The 17,174-nt window shown below is 42.7% G+C and overlaps 1 protein-coding gene across 2 annotated transcripts in view; it reads left to right on the top strand.

Annotated features, from left to right (window-relative positions):
* Positions 1-16,628, top strand: part of MICOS10 (mitochondrial contact site and cristae organizing system subunit 10) — a 29,720-nt gene extending 13,092 nt beyond the window's left edge. Inside the window, exons 2-4 of one of the 2 annotated variants that reach the window (XM_003814423.6) lie at positions 12,088-12,135; positions 13,466-13,575; positions 16,386-16,628. In XM_003814423.6, coding sequence (XP_003814471.1) covers positions 12,088-12,135; positions 13,466-13,575; positions 16,386-16,400 — 173 coding nt within the window. In that variant the 3' untranslated portion in view covers positions 16,401-16,628. Of the gene's footprint in view, positions 1-12,087; positions 12,136-13,465 lie in introns of both variants that reach the window. The other variant, XM_063594495.1, reaches the window with a different exon arrangement.
* Positions 16,629-17,174: the final 546 nt, after the last annotated feature.

The following is a 17,174-nucleotide window of genomic DNA, read 5'->3' as shown; positions in this document are numbered from 1 at the left end:
CCAGCTACTCGGGAGGGTGACGCAGGAGAATCTCTTGAACTCGGGAGGCAGAGGTTGCAGTTAGCTGAGATCGCTCCACTGCACTCCAGCCTGGGGACAGAGTGAGACTCCATTTCAAAAAGAAAAAAAGCATAGCCCATAATTCTTAGGTCTTGTAAACTTGTCATTTTTAAAAATAGAAGGCAGAGATTGTTTTAAAATGCTCTTTAGATAGACAGTATGAAAGGGAAAGAAAGGATAAATGAGTACAAATCAGAAAAAATGTTGGAGGCTCTAGATAAATGAGGAGGTGGTCTAAGAAGACAGCAAATCAAAGTCACCCCTTCCCCCCACCCCCCACCCCCCGGCTTTTTTTTTTTTTTTTGGAGACAAGGCCTTACTCTTGCCCAGGCTGGAGTACAGTGACACAATCGTGGCTCACTGCAACTTCTGCCTCCTGGGCTCAAGCGATCTTGCTGCCTCAGCCTCCTGAGCAGCTGGGATTACAGGCTCGTACCACCATGCCCACTAACAGATTGATCTTAACGGATACTGAGAGACAAGGTATATTTGGGAGGAGTCGAAATCTAGTGCTTTTACTTCAATTTTCTTTATCCAATCTAAGCCATTAGGATGCTTAGGATAATTTATAGTTATTGTAACACTCTGACATAATTGTCGACAGATTTGTAGACTTACCTTACTTTGATAAATGTTTACAAGTTAGAACAAACGTTTCTGATTGTCAGAACCTGCACATATAAACCACTCAGAATTCCTGTTTGATAGATTTTAAATGATTAACTAAAGCAACTGATTTAAGCAACATAATTCACTTTTTACTAGGAAGGTAGTCTTAAGAAAGCTGCTAGTTTCTTGGCATCATTTCAGATGACTAAATTGAAATTCATTTGCTGTAGGAATTTTTTATTTATTTCTCTTTTTTTTTTTTTTGAGACAGGGTCTCACTGTCGCCCAGGCTGGAAGGCTGGAGTGCAGTGGCACGATCTTGGCTCACTGCCACCTCCACCTCCCGGGTTCAGGCAATTCTCCTTCCTCAGCCTCCCAAGTAGCTGGGATTACAGGCGCCCACCACCACACCTGGCCACTTTTTGTATTTTTAGTAGAGACAGGGTTTCACCATATTGGCCAGGCTGGTCTCGAACTCCTGACCTCAAGTGATCCCCCAACTTCAGCCTCCCAAAGCGCTGGGATTACAGGTGCAAGCCACTGCGCCTGGTCAAAATTTTTAATTTCTTTACCATTTCAGCATAGTCCTGTATGTGAGAAACCATGAGCTTGTTAGCTTATAAATATCCTATTCTGATTAGATGCAAAAACATATTACTGTTTCAATCACATATTTTGTCTTGACACTAAAATAAATGCTACTAATTCTATGTATTCCCAGAAAAGATTATGAAGAACTTATCTTTCTCTTTATTCCAGTTGCAACTTGATTTTTATTTATTTTTTTTTTTTGAGACAGGGTCTTCCTTTGTCACCCAGGCTGGGGTACAGTGGCACAATCACATCTCACTGCAGCCTTGACCTTCTGGACTCCAGTGACTTCCTGCCTGGGCCTCTCAAAGTGCTGGAATTACAGGTGTGAGCCGCCATACCTGGTCTCAACTTGAAATTTATTTTAGCTCATAACTTCTACTTTAGAAGATATTTTAAGGCCAGGCGCGATGGCTCACACCTATAATCCCAGCACTTTGGGAGGCCGAGGCAGGCGGATCACTTGAGGTCAGGAGTTCAAGACCAGCCTGGCCAACATGGTGAAACCCTGTCTCTACTAAAAATACAAAAATTAGCTGGGCGTGGTGGCATGCGCCTGTAGTCCCAGCTATTTGGGAGGCTGAGGCAGGAGAATCGCTTGAACCTGGAAGGTAGAGGTTGCAGTGAGCCAAGATCGCGCCAGTGTATTGTAGTCTGGTGACAGAGTGAGGCTCCATCTCAAAAAAAAAAAAAAAAAAAGATTTTTTTTTCTTCACTCATTTTATGAAAGCTAAATTCTTAGGTTTTTTAATTTTATAATTCATTTATTTATTTGAGACGGAGTCTCACTCTGTCACCCAGGATGGAGTGCAGTGGCGCGATATCCACTCACTGCAAGCTCTGCCTTCTGGGTTCACGCCATTCTCCTGCCTCAGCCTCCCAAGTAGTTGGGACTACAGGCGCCCACCACCACGCCTGGCTAATTTTTTTTTTAATTTTTTTTTTATTTTTAGTAGAGACGGGGTTTCACCATGTTAGCCAGGATGGTCTCCATCTCCTGACCTCGTGATCCGCCTGCCTCAGCCTCCCAAAGTGCTGTAGGTGTGAGCCACGTGCCAGGCCAATTCTTAGTTTTATAATGTATGCAAGTCCAGGGATTTGGAGAGGTTTTTTATGGGGCTTGATAGAGTAGTGCAGCCTTTAAGAAAGACTCTAGCCAGGCGTGGTGGATCATGTCTGTAATCCCAGCACTTTGGGAGGCTGAGGCAGGTGGATCACCTGAGGTCAGGAATTCGAGACCAGCCTGGCCAACGTGGTGGAACCCCACCTCCATTAAAAATACAAAAATTAACTGAGTGTGGGGGTATGTGCCTGTAATCCCAGCTACTTGGGAGGCTGAGGCACGAGAATGACTTGAACCCAGGAAACAGATGTTGCAGTGAGCCAAGGTAGCTCCACTGCACTCCAGCCTGGGCAACACAGTGCCGCTGTACTATCATGTCAGCTGGGTGCTGCTTCCTGGCCTTACTGTCCTTGCCAGATTTTAGCAGGCTCTCAGAAGGCCTGAAACTCAGGCACATTCTTTCAACACCTTTTCAGATGCTGACTTCGGATATCATCATTTGTATCAACACATCCTAAATGCAGAAACATGGGTGTACTTAAAAATATTTGACTGCCTTTTCTGTTTATCTTTGTCCGTGAGGCTTTTTAATATACTCTTTCCTACGGATCCCTGACCTATGAATTGTCGTTAAGTGTGGTCACTTCCCCCTTCTCAGAAGTTCCTAGTCCTGGTCAAACCCTTGCCTTTGCCTGTACTGGTTGTCTTCCATACCATCTCTTTCATTTCTGCCTATCATGGAATACAGGAAAGGTGGAGGGAGGGCTGTTGAGAGACCACAGGATGCAAGGTGGTAACATTACCAGTCAGATGAGCCGAGAAGGGTCTGAAGTCTGGACCTTAGCTCCCACTTGCAGTTGCTTTGGGGCTGCAGAAGCCAACTGGTATTTTCACCTCTGATGGCGGCTTCTTCAGATCTGTCCTCATTGCTGCCAGAGTGAACTACATAAAGTACACATCTGATATATAGCTTCTCTACTTAATTCCCTCTGTTGCTTCCTTATTGCTTACAGGGTAGAGGCCACGATCCTTAGCATGGATGGCATAAAAGGTTGTCGTTCTTTATCTCCTACCTTACACTTGATAATTTGGCAGCAAGGAGCTTGCTGTAGCTCCTATCTCTTGCCACCTTACCTCCCACTTCCTTCTCTAACCCTCCTGGACAGTTTGGGTATCCTCAGTGCTCCTAGTACATCCTGTTTCTGTCATTGTACCCTGTACTTTGTGGGTCTGATTATCAGTTGGCTCCAACACTGGAACAGTGAACATAGTGCGGGAACTTATCATTCCCCAGGGTGCGGCATAGTACCTGGCACACAGTGGGTACACGGTTTGTATAACTAAGGAAATGCCCACACATAATGTTGGCCAGAAAGAAGTTTGGAAGATGTTTAGTTTTCCTGTGATGGGTTTAAAATGTATTATAATAGCTTCCTACGTCTGTGAGGAGGCTGCACTGGGAGCAGTATAGTGTGGGGATGAAGCACCACGCCTCTGGAGTCAGGCTGCCTGGCTCACATCTCACATGTCTGACCTGAGGCAAGTGACTTCACCTTTCTGTGCCTCAGTATCTCTATAAAATGGAGCTCATAAAATAAGTTTATTGTGAAGATTAGATGAGAAAATTTAATCCTTGAGCATAAGTGCTTAGTGAATGCTATTCCCTTTATTTACTATTCCAGAAAACAATGTAGATGTTTTTATAAATCAAGTTAAATTATATTTTATTTATTTATTTATTTTTGAGACAGAGTCCTGCTCTGTCACTCAGGTTGGAGTGTGGTGGCGTGATCTCAGCTCACTGCAACTTCCGCCTCCCGGGTTCAAGAATCAAGTTATATTTTAGATTGATTAAGGGAATTTAATGTTAAAAGATTATCTGATGCCTGTTATAAGTAGCATCATTGTTTTTATAATTATCCACGTAGAAGTTCTCAGCTTTTTCTTTGGCAGCCTTCCCCCATTCACCTCCCTTATAAAAAAAAGCCCAGATACACACACACCCGCACACATACACACCCACTCTCTCTTTCACACACACACTCTCTCACACACACACTTTCACACACACACATTCACTCTCCTGTCTCTGTTAGACACACACACCACTCACTCACTTTAATTTTTTTTTTTTTTTTGTATTTTTAGTAGAGACGGGGTTTAACTGTGTTAGCCAGGATGGTCTCGATCTCCTGACCTCGTGATCTGCCCGCCTCGGCCTCCCAAAGTGCTGGGATTACAGGTGTGAGCTACCGTGCCCAGCCACCACTCACTCTCTTAATCAATTGTTAAGTCCTGTGAATTCTGCCAGCAAGATGCTCTTCCTTTCCAAGCAATCCTACACACCTTAGAAGAGTCTTCCTAGAGCAGAGCTTCAGTCGTGTTATTCCTTCTAACACATTCTTCAGGGAAGCCAACTGCTGACTGAGTGAAGTGCTGCAGACCCAGCTTCTGGTGCCTTCTGCAGAATGGCCCAAGATTCCTTTGTAGCCTCCTCTCCTGCTGTCCTCTTGGACGTGCCTTATGCTTCAGCTGGATTGGGCCACTCCTCAGTTCCCTGCAGAGCCCTGCTTTTCTGCCACTGAGTGGAGTGCGTTCCCGTCTCCACAAACTCTGGCTGTTAAATGTCTGCCTTTCTGAGACAACTCAGGTGCCACCTTCTTGAAAACTTAAAAAAAATCTTCCTAGCCAAATGTATTCCCATCCTCCTTCTCTGGACCCACAGAACACTGTCCTTTCATGGCACTGAGGTTCTGCTTTTGGACAGTTTTCTGGGTAAAATGGACTTCTTTCTGACTTCTTACCCTTCTTGATCACAAGCTCCCCAGGGAAGAGACTGTCTTATTTCTCTCTGACCCTTGCTGAAGCCAGTACTCTTGCCCTTTAGTGCTCAGTAAATATTTGGACTTTCGATTTGTTCTTGAAATGTTTTTTTTGTGGAGGAAGAAGGTGAACCACAGTTACTATGTGCAATGTACTAGTCTTCCAAGTGTTTTACACATCTCATGCGGTTTCATCCTCACTATTCCCCAGTTACAGAAAGGCATTGTTAGTATTCTTCTTTGCCATATGCAGAAACTGAAACATAGAGAAGTTATATAGTTTGCCCAAGAACTGAGACACACAGCTAGTAAATAATCTAATAGTATTCACAATCTAAGTTTTAACCTGTCTTACCCCAAATCCACATAACCTCAAAACTGAAGAATAATCATTGTACAACACTTTCCTTTTTTTCCCCCAAGACAGAGTCTCGCTTTGTTGCCCAGGCTGGAGTGCAGTGGCACAATCAGGGGTCACTGCAGCCTTGACCTCCCAGGCTCAAGCGATCCTCCCACCTCAGCCCCCCACCGCCGCCAAGCAGAGCTGGGACTACAGGCGTGCGCCACCACACCCTGCTGAACTTTCCATTTTTCAAAGAATAAACACTCTATATTGGACTGAGATTCTCCAAGGATAAAGGAAATCTTCCCCGGTGCCTTTTACTTAATAAATGTTAATAAATGTTGATCAAGTCAGTGTGTGTAAGGGAAATACATTAATGATACTGTTTCTCCATTGAATTTTTTTTTTTTAATTTTTATTTTTTAGACGGAGTCTTGCTCTGTCGCCCAGGCTGGAGTGCAGTTGGCGTGATCTTCGTTTACTGCAATCTTCACCTCCCAGGTTCAAGTGATTCTCCTGCCTCAGCCTCCCGAGTAGCTGGGACTACAGGCGCATGCCACTGCCCAGCTAATTTTTGTATTTTTAGTGGAGATGGGGTTCACCACGTTGGCCAGGCTGGTCTCAAACTCCTGACCTCAGGTGATCCGCCTGCCTCGGCCTCCCAAAGTGCTGGGATTATAGGTGTGAGCCGCTGCACCCGGCCACTTTCCATTGAATTTTTTATTTGAATCATAGGAATAGGCAGCAACACAATAGCTATAATGATGTATAAATAGGATATAATGAATCCCCGATTCTTATATTTAATTTCACAAGGATGAGAATCCAGTTACTGTTGCTACAGATGAGGAAGAGCTGGAGATATTGGAGATGTTAGGGAAAAAGGGAGTCCATAGAAATACCCTTTTCAGCAGTTTATAGGCCTCAGCGCATTTGGATTTATTGTATCTCCAGCCAGTGCACAGAGGGAAGGAAAGTATTCTCTGGCTTGATTTGTTGCAATTTCTCATTGATTCTAAGTAATTCAGGTTTTTGTTACCACTCCTGTAAGTCAAACATCTATGGTTTCTGTTTCCTTGAGGGTCTGCAGAGTAACATAGTCATAAATTAACCATGGATAGTGTTAAAATCGAGAAAAACACATTGTTGTCGTATGTAACAAGAGACAGTCACCTTGCTGCTCTGCTGACCTCTCCATGAGGTCTATCCCTTTGTGTAGGAAAGAGCCATGACTCGGAGTCAGACAGCCTGGGTTTGAATTCTACTTTTTATAGGTTTTCATAAGGTTTCATTATAATATGAGGTTTTCATAATAAACTTTATAATGTGGTACACTGCCTGACGCTTTGTAGATGTTAGTACCTCCAAAGCACACCCCCCATAAATGTGATCTGTCTTTAATGTGTTTATCTAAACTTGGCAATTTTGTATCTTTTTTTCTCAGCTTCCCTTTAATAATTAATCTTCAGAGCTGCTTCTCATTTTCCTATATACTGTATCCACATGTGCATTAACTAATTATATTTTGGTAAAATGTCTCCAGCTATGTTTCTTGTTTTATGCATTCTTGGGAGCTGTATGGCTGTCAGCATTCTGAAAGTTGAACTAAGTGCTGTACACACTCATTTAAAAGGACCCCTTTTTGAGTTTGGCTTTTCTTGAAGCAGAGCACACCAGTAATGACTCCACATTTACCTTTCATACCTTTGTTTCTTTCCGTTGCCTAGTTTGTTTGCTTGTTCTAATCAGAATCCTGGTAATTGATGTCCACCCGAGAAATCCCTGCAGATGTTCCAGCCTCTGTCTAGTCCAGATAGCCACAGGAAGGGTAAGGTCTTGTAAAATAGCCACCTTCTTAGTATGTTTCCTAAATGCTCTTTGTCAGTGTTGACTTTTGAGAAGCTGATTAATACAGACTAAATTCACCATCTCTGGGTCTTTGGTCTGGCACTTTCCTGGTTAATTCACATGAATGGCATTTACATGTGGACACCTGGGACAATCTGTCTTTTCCTCAAAGGATTAAGTAACACAGTTTGAAGCTGACTTAAAACTATTTTTTCCCTCATTAATGGGGCCCTGAGCATCTTTCATAAATCAGGAATGTGTCTTGGAAATGTAATTCTCACTAAACTCATTTCCAAGGGTATTTTCTATAAAAGCACATTCTTGTTTGTTCTGTCATAACACATGCATTTGATGATTGTAATAGCGTTGACAGAAACACGATTGAACAGGAAGCACGGCCATTATAAATAGGTCAGTTTGATATAAATTCATGTTCAAAGCACAAATACAGCTTTATTAGACACAAGACAACTCTAGGAAAATATTGATTACATTTTAAAGCAAAATGGTCTAGTTAAGCACTAAGTCTGAAAGGATCCTCTATTAAAAAAATGTATATATATATGTATATATATACACATACACACACCAAAGCCTGATGTGTCATATAAACAATTACTGATGTCAATGAAATACAGTCAACTGTGCAAAGGGTAGGAAAAAACTGGTTCTGATTTTCAGCTGTGGCTTATCCACAGTGTGATCCTATGCAGCCAGTGAGTTGTATTTTAATAAAGGATTAGCTATTATACTACACTTTTTTTTTTTTGGCAAGGTCTCACTCTGTTGTCCAGGCTGCAATACAGTGGTATGATCATGGCTCACTGCAGCCTCAACTCCCAGGCTAAAATGATCCTCCCACCCAAGCCTCCTGAGTAGCTGGGAGCACAGGCATGCACCATCATGCCTGGCTGATTTTTATTTATTTATTTATTATTATTATTATTATTATTATTTTGTTTTGTTTTTGTTTTTGTAGAGATGCAGTCTGACTGTGTTGCCCAGGCTGGTTTCAAACTCCTAGGCTCAAGCGATCCTCCCATCTTGGCCTCCTAACGTGCTGGGATTACAGGCATGAGCTGCTGCACGCAGCCTGTATTACACCTCTGAAATCTTTTATCAGGGAGGTGGCAGAACTTAACTACCACTTAGTGTATTCCATGTCAGACACTATTAGAGACTTTCCATTTTTCTAATGTAGCAACCCTGTAAGGTTGTTTTCACTCTACAGATGAGCAGGTTGAGGCTGGGTAGGGTTGACTAATTGGCCTGGGGTCAGAGAGGTGACTTGTAGGGACCAGAGCAGTGGTTTGGGCCCGGCCTGTCTTGCTGCAGCATCAGTGCTCTAGCCACTCACTCAGCAGGAGAGTACATCCAGCATTTATTTAGAAATTGGATCCTTTCTTTCAGACATGTAAGAATGAAGAAGTTGTCTGGCACAAGGCTTCTAGGATCTTAAAGACTGGTAATTCCTGTAGCTTCTCATATTTGTGAACTGCCAGTTGAATATGGTACTTAAGTTTTTGCTCATGCATCTTGATGTAAGTTATACAAAATAAAATGGAGTTACTTTGCTATTTTAACTAATCTTTTAGATGTAGAGTAAAATGTAGCACTGACAACTATACCTTAGGCTTATGAATATAGGAGCCTTGTTGAAAATGTTACATGTAAGCTGGAGTGAGGTCTTAATAATTGCCATAAGTTATTGATAGATGAAATGGGTCTATAGTCTTTTTTCCCCTGTGATCTATTATAGAAATATTTCAAAGTGAATTTCTGTTTCTGTTCCTCTTCAGTGAGTTGTTCTTCCTTCATTGAAAGTCCATAGGCAATTGGAACTTTTGTGAAGTTGGTCGTACAGGAGCATATATGACTACAGCTCATTCTGTTAGGGGCTAACATCCAAAATACATTGCTGCCCAAAGACTGCAATCAGATTATATAGCCTACTTGTTAATTCCTGCTGATTATGTTTGCTTCTAATTATTTGCAGTGAGGTAAAGCTTTATGATCTGTGGCATGGTGAGAACAAAGATTTTTCTAAATGTAAAATACAGTTGCATTGAGCAACTAGAAATTGTCCATAACTGTAATGGACAACAACATACATTTTCCCCCTTTTCTTACCAAAAGGTGGCTTAAGGTGTACATTGCTGCACCTCCATTGGTTGTTCTCCTTTTAAATTTGTTGTAAAATCCTCTTAAGCATAAGATAAGGCCTATTATTTTATGTATCTGATCAGTATTGTATTTATAGTTCATGGGCACAGAGTTTTCTGTTCTTTTTACTGTTAAAATATCATCCGATGAAATGTTAAGGAATTGCTCCTTCTTAAAAATGTGTATCTACTAGCCGGTTTTATGATGTTTTGTTGGGCACTAGGCATGCATTAAATTGCATGGTTAGATTGATTCAGAGTAATTTCATTTTAGAGGAGTATGTGCCAATTCTTTTTCCTCTCCAAAAGGCATGGTTTCAGAGCATGGCCCTGTGCCTAATGTTAATTCCATAAGGCTCCTTTGTTACGTTCCCCACCCCCTACCACACACCCACAACTGGCCTTTGCCATGAGGAAGATGTGTACCTATAATCAGGCATTTCTTTACTTTAGGGTTATTTGTCATTTCAGACAGCATGGACTTTTGAGAACAGGCTTAAGCTAGGGAAGGCAAAGTTATATAAACTGTATTCATTGTTAAATATTTGCTTCCAGGGAAGGTGAAAAATGCTTTGTACTTTTTCCTTTGGCTTTTTTCCCTCAAAAGAGCTTGTCATGCAACAGCAACAAAAAGTGGCCAAAGGCAGAGAAAACTCTTCTCTTTTCCATGTTGGTTTGTTTTTATTGTAAGACAAACCTTTCATGTTTTATTGTTATGAAGTTTAAACCTGGCCTAGAGGTGCCAATCTTTAGTGGAAACAGCTGCAGAGTTGGTGTCCCCCGATCAGGTGGGACTTCTTTGAAGCAACATGTTGCCTTTTAAAAGAGAATTGTGCATGTGAGAACTTGAATCTGTAAAACTCATCAGCGGTTCCACCATTGTTTATCTTTTAAGTAACTGAGATAGCTAACTTTAAGTAAAACATTGCAATTAAAAATCATTTTCTGAATTATTTTTTTTCCGAAGAGAATAGTCTTATTGCTTTTTGTCTTAAAAATACAGAAATGAGGGAAAAATCACCTTTAAGAATTGAAGATACAGCAGCCCAGTTGAACTAAGACCATAGAGCACATTCTTTGATAACTCTTTTTTGCTGGTCTGAACTGTTGATTCTTACTTCATATTTATACTTGCAGATAAATGCCTATAATAGGAGCAAAACTGGGTGGTTGGGCATATATCTGAATTCTAGAGATTAAAGATTTTCTACTTGATATTGATTGATGTGGAAGCATTGCTTATCTTTTTGATTGAGTAGTACTGTTAGCAATGGAGTCGGTATAATTCTTGGTCTACTGCTAGGAAAAGTTGAGCATCAGAGAGCTTTTTCTCCTTGGGGGAAAATAGAAGAGACAGGCATGGAGTCAGAGGGACAAGAAAAATGCTGAAATATTTTCCTTTGGGGCTTTTGATTTCTTTGCCAAAAAATTGCCTCCAGATGGAGAAGAGCAAAAGCTCTGATTGTAAGCCATTATGTTTTTACTGGCCTATCTCCCCATTCCGTTGCCTGGTTTGGAATCTGTAAGCTAGTCCAAATCCTTTACCTCATTTTCTAGTACCAATTTACTGTCTTACTCATCTTCCAGCTGCAAGGAGTGAGGCAAGTCGCCTTAAAATTGAACCCTGTACCATTTTATAAACCAAGCAACAGCAGAGTCTTGCCAAGGAATATCAGTATCAATGGCTTCCATGTCCCTGAGGTTCTTGAATCACACCTACCAGGTCAACTTCTTGTGTCTGTGACTTGTGAGGTAGGATTGGTCTGGGAATGAATCTAACAGGCCCTTTTGGCTTTGTGAAGACTTGTTACTACCCAGGTTGTCTAGCATTCTGAGCTGTATGGGGAGCACAGTCATGTTTTGGCTGTATTTCACTGGCAGTAGAAATCTTGACATTCCAATTTCCCTTGAGGGGTAGTAATTGTTTAGGGGTTGAAACTGGAGAGGAATCCAACATCTGGACATGGCGGGTACAGTAGCATTGGAGTCTGGCAGACTTGAGCCCAGATGACTGTTCCGCAACTAACTAAACAATATCCTTGGGCAAGTCATTTTCTTCATCTGGGGCTCTGGAGGGCCGTCTTTTTCCTCTGCCTAGATATTCTGGCTTGTGTGATAGCTCAGCCTTTAGGAATTGTTCTGGATTACTGCTTTTTATCTTCCTCAAAAAGTAGCCATCACTCCAAGTGCCGAGGTGACAAGGGGAGCGTCCTGTTGGCACTATCTCATGTTTTGGCTGTGGTATCCCTCTTTGAGGTGGGTAGGAGAGCCCAGGATGCTGGAGGCTCCTTGCCAGCAGTGTAGAGAGGGTCCACTCTAGAACAGTCTCCTGGCTTGTTCCCCTGCCCCACACCCCGCAACTTGTCTAGAGAGAACAGGGAGTCAAGTTTTTATTTCATGTTGGGCAGGAGAACCAAAGGCATCTGTAAAACCTCTGACAAATAAAGACGGTTAGAAATTAGAAAATTAATTCTCTACCAAATTATGAAAAAAAATCTGTTTGACGATGTTCACATTTAAGAAATGTTAATGTTATCTTTGTGAAGTTACTGCTATGAGATTTAGCATGTTTTTTCTCCCTCTTTGTAGGTACTGGTTTTGGATTAGGAATTGTTTTCTCACTTACCTTCTTTAAAAGTAAGTGTCACTCTGTCTTTTCAACATAATGTCGTAGTGTATACATATACGTAGCAGGGACACTTCCAGAGGACACATTGGGAACCCATCAATTTGTGGGTTGCCAACCCATCCATTTATGGGGTTAGGTAGCCCATTATAAAATGAATTAGATAAAGAATGTGGACTTGAAAGAGGTCAAAATGGGTTGGGCATCTCCAGCATTCCCCTGGGCACTGAGGCAGGGTGCCTGTTATCCTAAATATGATATCATTGCAAAAGCCTGTACTTGATGCCAGTGAGTCATTTGGCCAAGTCTACACGCTCAGATATTTCTAATTAATTGTAATTTTTTCTAGAGGAATTGAAAATGAGAATCCTGCTGGTAATAGAAACAAGTAGACCAGAAATACACACACTTCTTGGTCAAAAATTATCCTAAGCAAAGGGCAGGCAATATTCTTTTCATTCTGTGGAAGAACTTCTGAAGTTTGGATACCGAATAGATGCCAGAGGGATCCTTTTGACCTCTTTCTGTGAAGAACCAGTGGGAAATACTTGACTAGAGAATCATAATTAACACATAGTGCTGATATGAAAGAATCACTTACAGAGTGGCTTAAATAAACCCCATGACTTACTACTACAATCAAAGCATGTAAATATCGGTAAAATGCTTACATCTTTTTAGAATTCATGCATCTTACTGGCTAAGATATTAGTTAAACTGAGCAGATGATTAGAACTGATACAGAGAAGTTAAAAGGTTTATCTAGTGTTTTCATATTTTACTACTTTTTTTTTTTTTCTTCTTTTGAAACGGAGTCTTGCTCTGTCGCCAGGCTGGAGTACAGTGGTGCGATCTCAGCTCACTGCAACCTCCGCCTCCCTGGTTCAAGCAATTCCCCTGCTTCAGCCTCCCAAGTAGCTGGGATTACAGGCACACACCACCATGCCTGGCTAATTTTTTGTATTTTAGTAGAGACAGGGTTTCACCATGTTGGCTAAGACGGTCTCGATCTCCTGACCTCGTGATCCGCCCGCCTAGGCCTCCCAGAGTGCTGGGATTACAGTCGTGAGCCACCGCGCCTGGCCTTTACTACTTATTTTCCTCAAACTTATCAGCATAGGCACTTAACAAGTATTTGCTAAATTAATAACTTCACTACTTTACACCTCTTTTTTGGGGCCATTGAAACATTGATAAAAATGTATGGTTATTATAGTCATTAGTATGATGCACGTTGAATATTTATTGAACCCTAAGTAAATGTAATGTATTTAAGAGGATGGGGAGCTTTATCTTCTCTTAATAATTCCCTATTGGGATTTTCCCTTTTTTGCTCACTAGGAAGAATGTGGCCATTAGCCTTCGGTTCTGGCATGGGATTAGGAATGGCTTATTCCAACTGTCAGCATGATTTCCAGGCTCCATATCTTCTACACGGAAAATATGTCAAAGTATGTACAGAATATTTATTTCTCTTTCCTTCAGAAGAAAAAGATTTCTCCTGAGCCCCTGAAGAATTCTTTAGACTGTTTGTAATGAGTAAACCATGTGTGTCATTGTGGCACCACTCTCAGATACTAATTGCTCTTTGGCCTTCAGTGATGTCATCACTGCTTTGGTGCTAAAGTCTCCCCTGTGCCTTCAGATGCATATGTACGTTCAGATATATACTCATGTGCTAGCCGATTGCAATTAAGGAGCCTGCTTGAATGTTTATCATCAATGGTAAGGTAGATTGTGTTAACTATCTGTAAGTAGCACTTTTCGTTTAAGAGCTCAGAGTGCCCTGTAAACATCTCACATATACTTAAGCTAAACCCAAAGACTTCCGGGACTCAGCCATGATTCTGCTTTTTATTAATTTGTTTTATTTTTTTGAGACGGAGTCTTGCTTTGTCGCCCAGGCAGGAGTGCGGTGGTGCCATCTTGGCTCACTGCAACCGGGTTCAAGTGATTCTCCTGCCTCAGCTTCCTGAGTAGCTGGGATTACAGGCACCTGCTTCCATGCCTGGCTGATTTTTGTATTTTAGTAGAGACGGAGCTTCACCATGTTGGCCAGGCCGTGGTTCTGCTTTTTAATTGAAGAAGGCAGTCTGGACTGTAAGTCTCACATTCTGCTGAAGTCCTGTCTTCAGGTGGATTTTTATTTTTATTTTATTTTATTTTATTTATTTTGTGGGGATGGAGTATCACTCTGCCACCAAGGTTGGAGTGCAGTGGCACAATCTTGGCTCACTGCAACCTCCGCCTCCCGGGTTCAAGCGATTCTTCTGCCTCAGCCTCCCGAGTAGCTGGGATTACAGGCACGAGCCACTCACGCCTGGCTAATTTTCGTATTTTTAGTAGAGGTGGGGTTTCACCATGTTGGCCAGGCTGGTCTCGAACTCCTGACCTCAGGTGATCCACCCGTCTCGGCCTCCCAAAGTGCTGGGATTATAGGTGTGAGCCACTGTGCCTGGCCTTCAGGTGGATTTTTAATGCTGCACACAAGCTGGAAACTTCTTACCCACACCTCCAAAGGGAAGAGGGCAGCAGGCTTCCTCAGGGCTTCGTGTGTAGCAGTATTTTCCTTACTTGATGATTAGTTACTGTGGGGTTTAAGTGACAGGAACATTGGAGGCTGGGTGCCCAAGGACAGAGGTGGCACTTATTTTGTATTCCCAGGGCCTGAAACAAAATAGGCACTCAAATAAATGTAAAATGAATGAATGAGGTAAATTATTCTATTAGAGGTAAGTGCTGATGGCCTCAGGCTTACTAAGGCATAACCTTTGTAGCAGCACAATTTTCAGTGAAAAACTTCACATTCCCTGCATGCACAGAAGCCTCAGCTTTCCAGGTTACTCTTGGGCTAGAATCACTGTGAACGGGGCTGCAGTGGGGCTAGTGGAAAGGGCACAGAAGCCAGGAGACCTGGGTGCAAGCCTGTCACTTGCTTCCTGTGTGATCTTAAGTTATTTCACTTCTGAGCTTCCATTTTCCTCCATAAAATGAGGGTAATAATTTCTACCTATAGTGTTGTTGTGAGATTTAGACACAAAATGTTTTTAAGCTGTGAAGTACGAAATATATAAAAACATTGGTTATTATAGATGAGGCCAGCCCAAAAAGGGTGATTGACTTGTCCATTGTTCCACTGTAACAACAAGTAGAGTGGAAAATGTGGTACAAATGCATGTCCTAATTCTAGTCAGGAGCTGTGGCCACAAGGGCCACCAAATCCGAAGTAGCAGTATCCTACCACGGCCCTGCACCTGCCATTTTAGAACCTGCTCAAACCGTCAGCTGCCTGCAGCCAGCCCATGTCTGCTGGAGAGATGGGAGTAGGGGAGCCATCTCTGCACCAAAGCAAGAGTGAGGTCATCACAGGGACCATGCAAGAAGAGGCGCAGCTGTGTGGCACTGAAGCTGGCAGCCGGCCTTTTCCACCACTCCCTGGCTCCTCGCTTTCCTGGCACCAGAGCTGATTGTGGGGAGAACCGAAAGGAGCAGACAGAGAAGCTTTAGGTCTTTTGCTTAAAACATTTCCATTGTTCCAAACTGAGTTGTCAGGGATAATGGCTCAGGGGTGATTATATGCATATTATGTATTTAATGGCTGGGAGTTCCTGTGGAAAATATTGTTCCATTTTTTACATTTGTGTGTCCTGCTCCAAAATGGCCTTGTAACTTTTTCTGGACTTGAGTCTGTGCCTCGATGTTGTCATCCTCCATTCCCTGAAAAATGGAGCAAAATCCCAACCTGGGCTTATTCAGTGTAGTCCTATTGTAATAACTGCCTCCTGAGTGCCCAATCTGCCCCCAGGACCATCCTGGGTGCTTTATCTTTAATAATCTTTCCCTCTAGACCTGCCAGTGGATTTGTGAGAGATGTTACTATCCTCATTCAGCTGATGAGAAAGCAGACTCTTACCGGGGTTGAGAAACTTGGCAAGGCCATGTAGTTCGTAGGCTGATGAGAACCATGCTCTCCCCACTCCCCTGGGACGCCTTCGACAGATTTTAGGAATTGTTATCCAGGTCATGATGGTTTGGCCCTGTTCCACTTGTTTCCCACTCTTCTCCCTGGAAGATTGGGGCTGGAGGGCACTCTTAGGAACCTAGGTAGGGTGTACATAGTCCTGTTGTGAGACAGTTTTAATGTAAACAGTGTGATAAGGTTTTGGCCTCTGGCCCTTTGGGTCTGACCTGATACAGCAATTAGAGAGGGTTGTCAGAATGCCGTCTGCACAGTTTTAAGCTGAATGTCCTTGCTTTACAGGAGCAGGAGCAGTGACTTCACCTGAGAACATCCCAGCGGGAGGACAAGAGAAATCATGTTTATTCCTCAGGAATACTGAAGTGCCCTGGAGTAAGCTGCCATTCTTCTGTAACAATGTTATCAGTAATGCTTTAAACTCCAGCACCTGGTTATGCATTTGAAACCAAGTCTGTTTCTTGTTTTGTATTTTCTCTCTGGAAGTTGTAAGGAGGTGGTCTTAAATAAATTAAACAAAAATAGGAAGTCCATTGCATGGCCTTTGTTTCTTCACCTTTGGTCTCTGAGCATGAGGAGGACTGTGTGTGAACTGCCAGCAGCTGTAGCCACCTGCTCACAGCCTCTCTGAGAACCCCCTGAAACCAGTTGTTGGGTATCCTTCCCACTTGCCCCCTCACGCGTAGTTTTCAGAACTGCTTCCACCTCGTAATCAGAAGTTGAAGATTGCTGCTGCGTGGCCTGATGGAGATGACTGATGTCTTAAGGCGCCTTTCCTTCTGTGGCACCTCTTTGTGTGTTCTCACCTGGGGACCTGGCAGGGCACATCTCCGCTGTGCCTACTGCAAGGCGGTCCCGCTGCTGCTGTATTAGCAGGGGAAGAATCCTGGCTGTGTGGATGGCCCACTCCATTGAAGTCAAGTCCTGCAGCTTCATAGAGCTTGAGACAGTCCAAGCTTCAGCTCTGGAGGGCGGAGGAAAGCTCATGGCATACCCACCTGGCCGGAGGAGCCCGATTGGGGTTAATTTTATCTTCACGTAGCAGCTGAAGTTTGAGGACAAAAGGGCCACTTC

This window comes from Pan paniscus, chromosome 1, assembly GCF_029289425.2.
Source record: "Pan paniscus chromosome 1, NHGRI_mPanPan1-v2.0_pri, whole genome shotgun sequence".
Lineage (NCBI taxonomy): Eukaryota > Metazoa > Chordata > Mammalia > Primates > Hominidae > Pan > Pan paniscus.
This window is presented reverse-complemented; position numbering and strand designations above follow the sequence as displayed.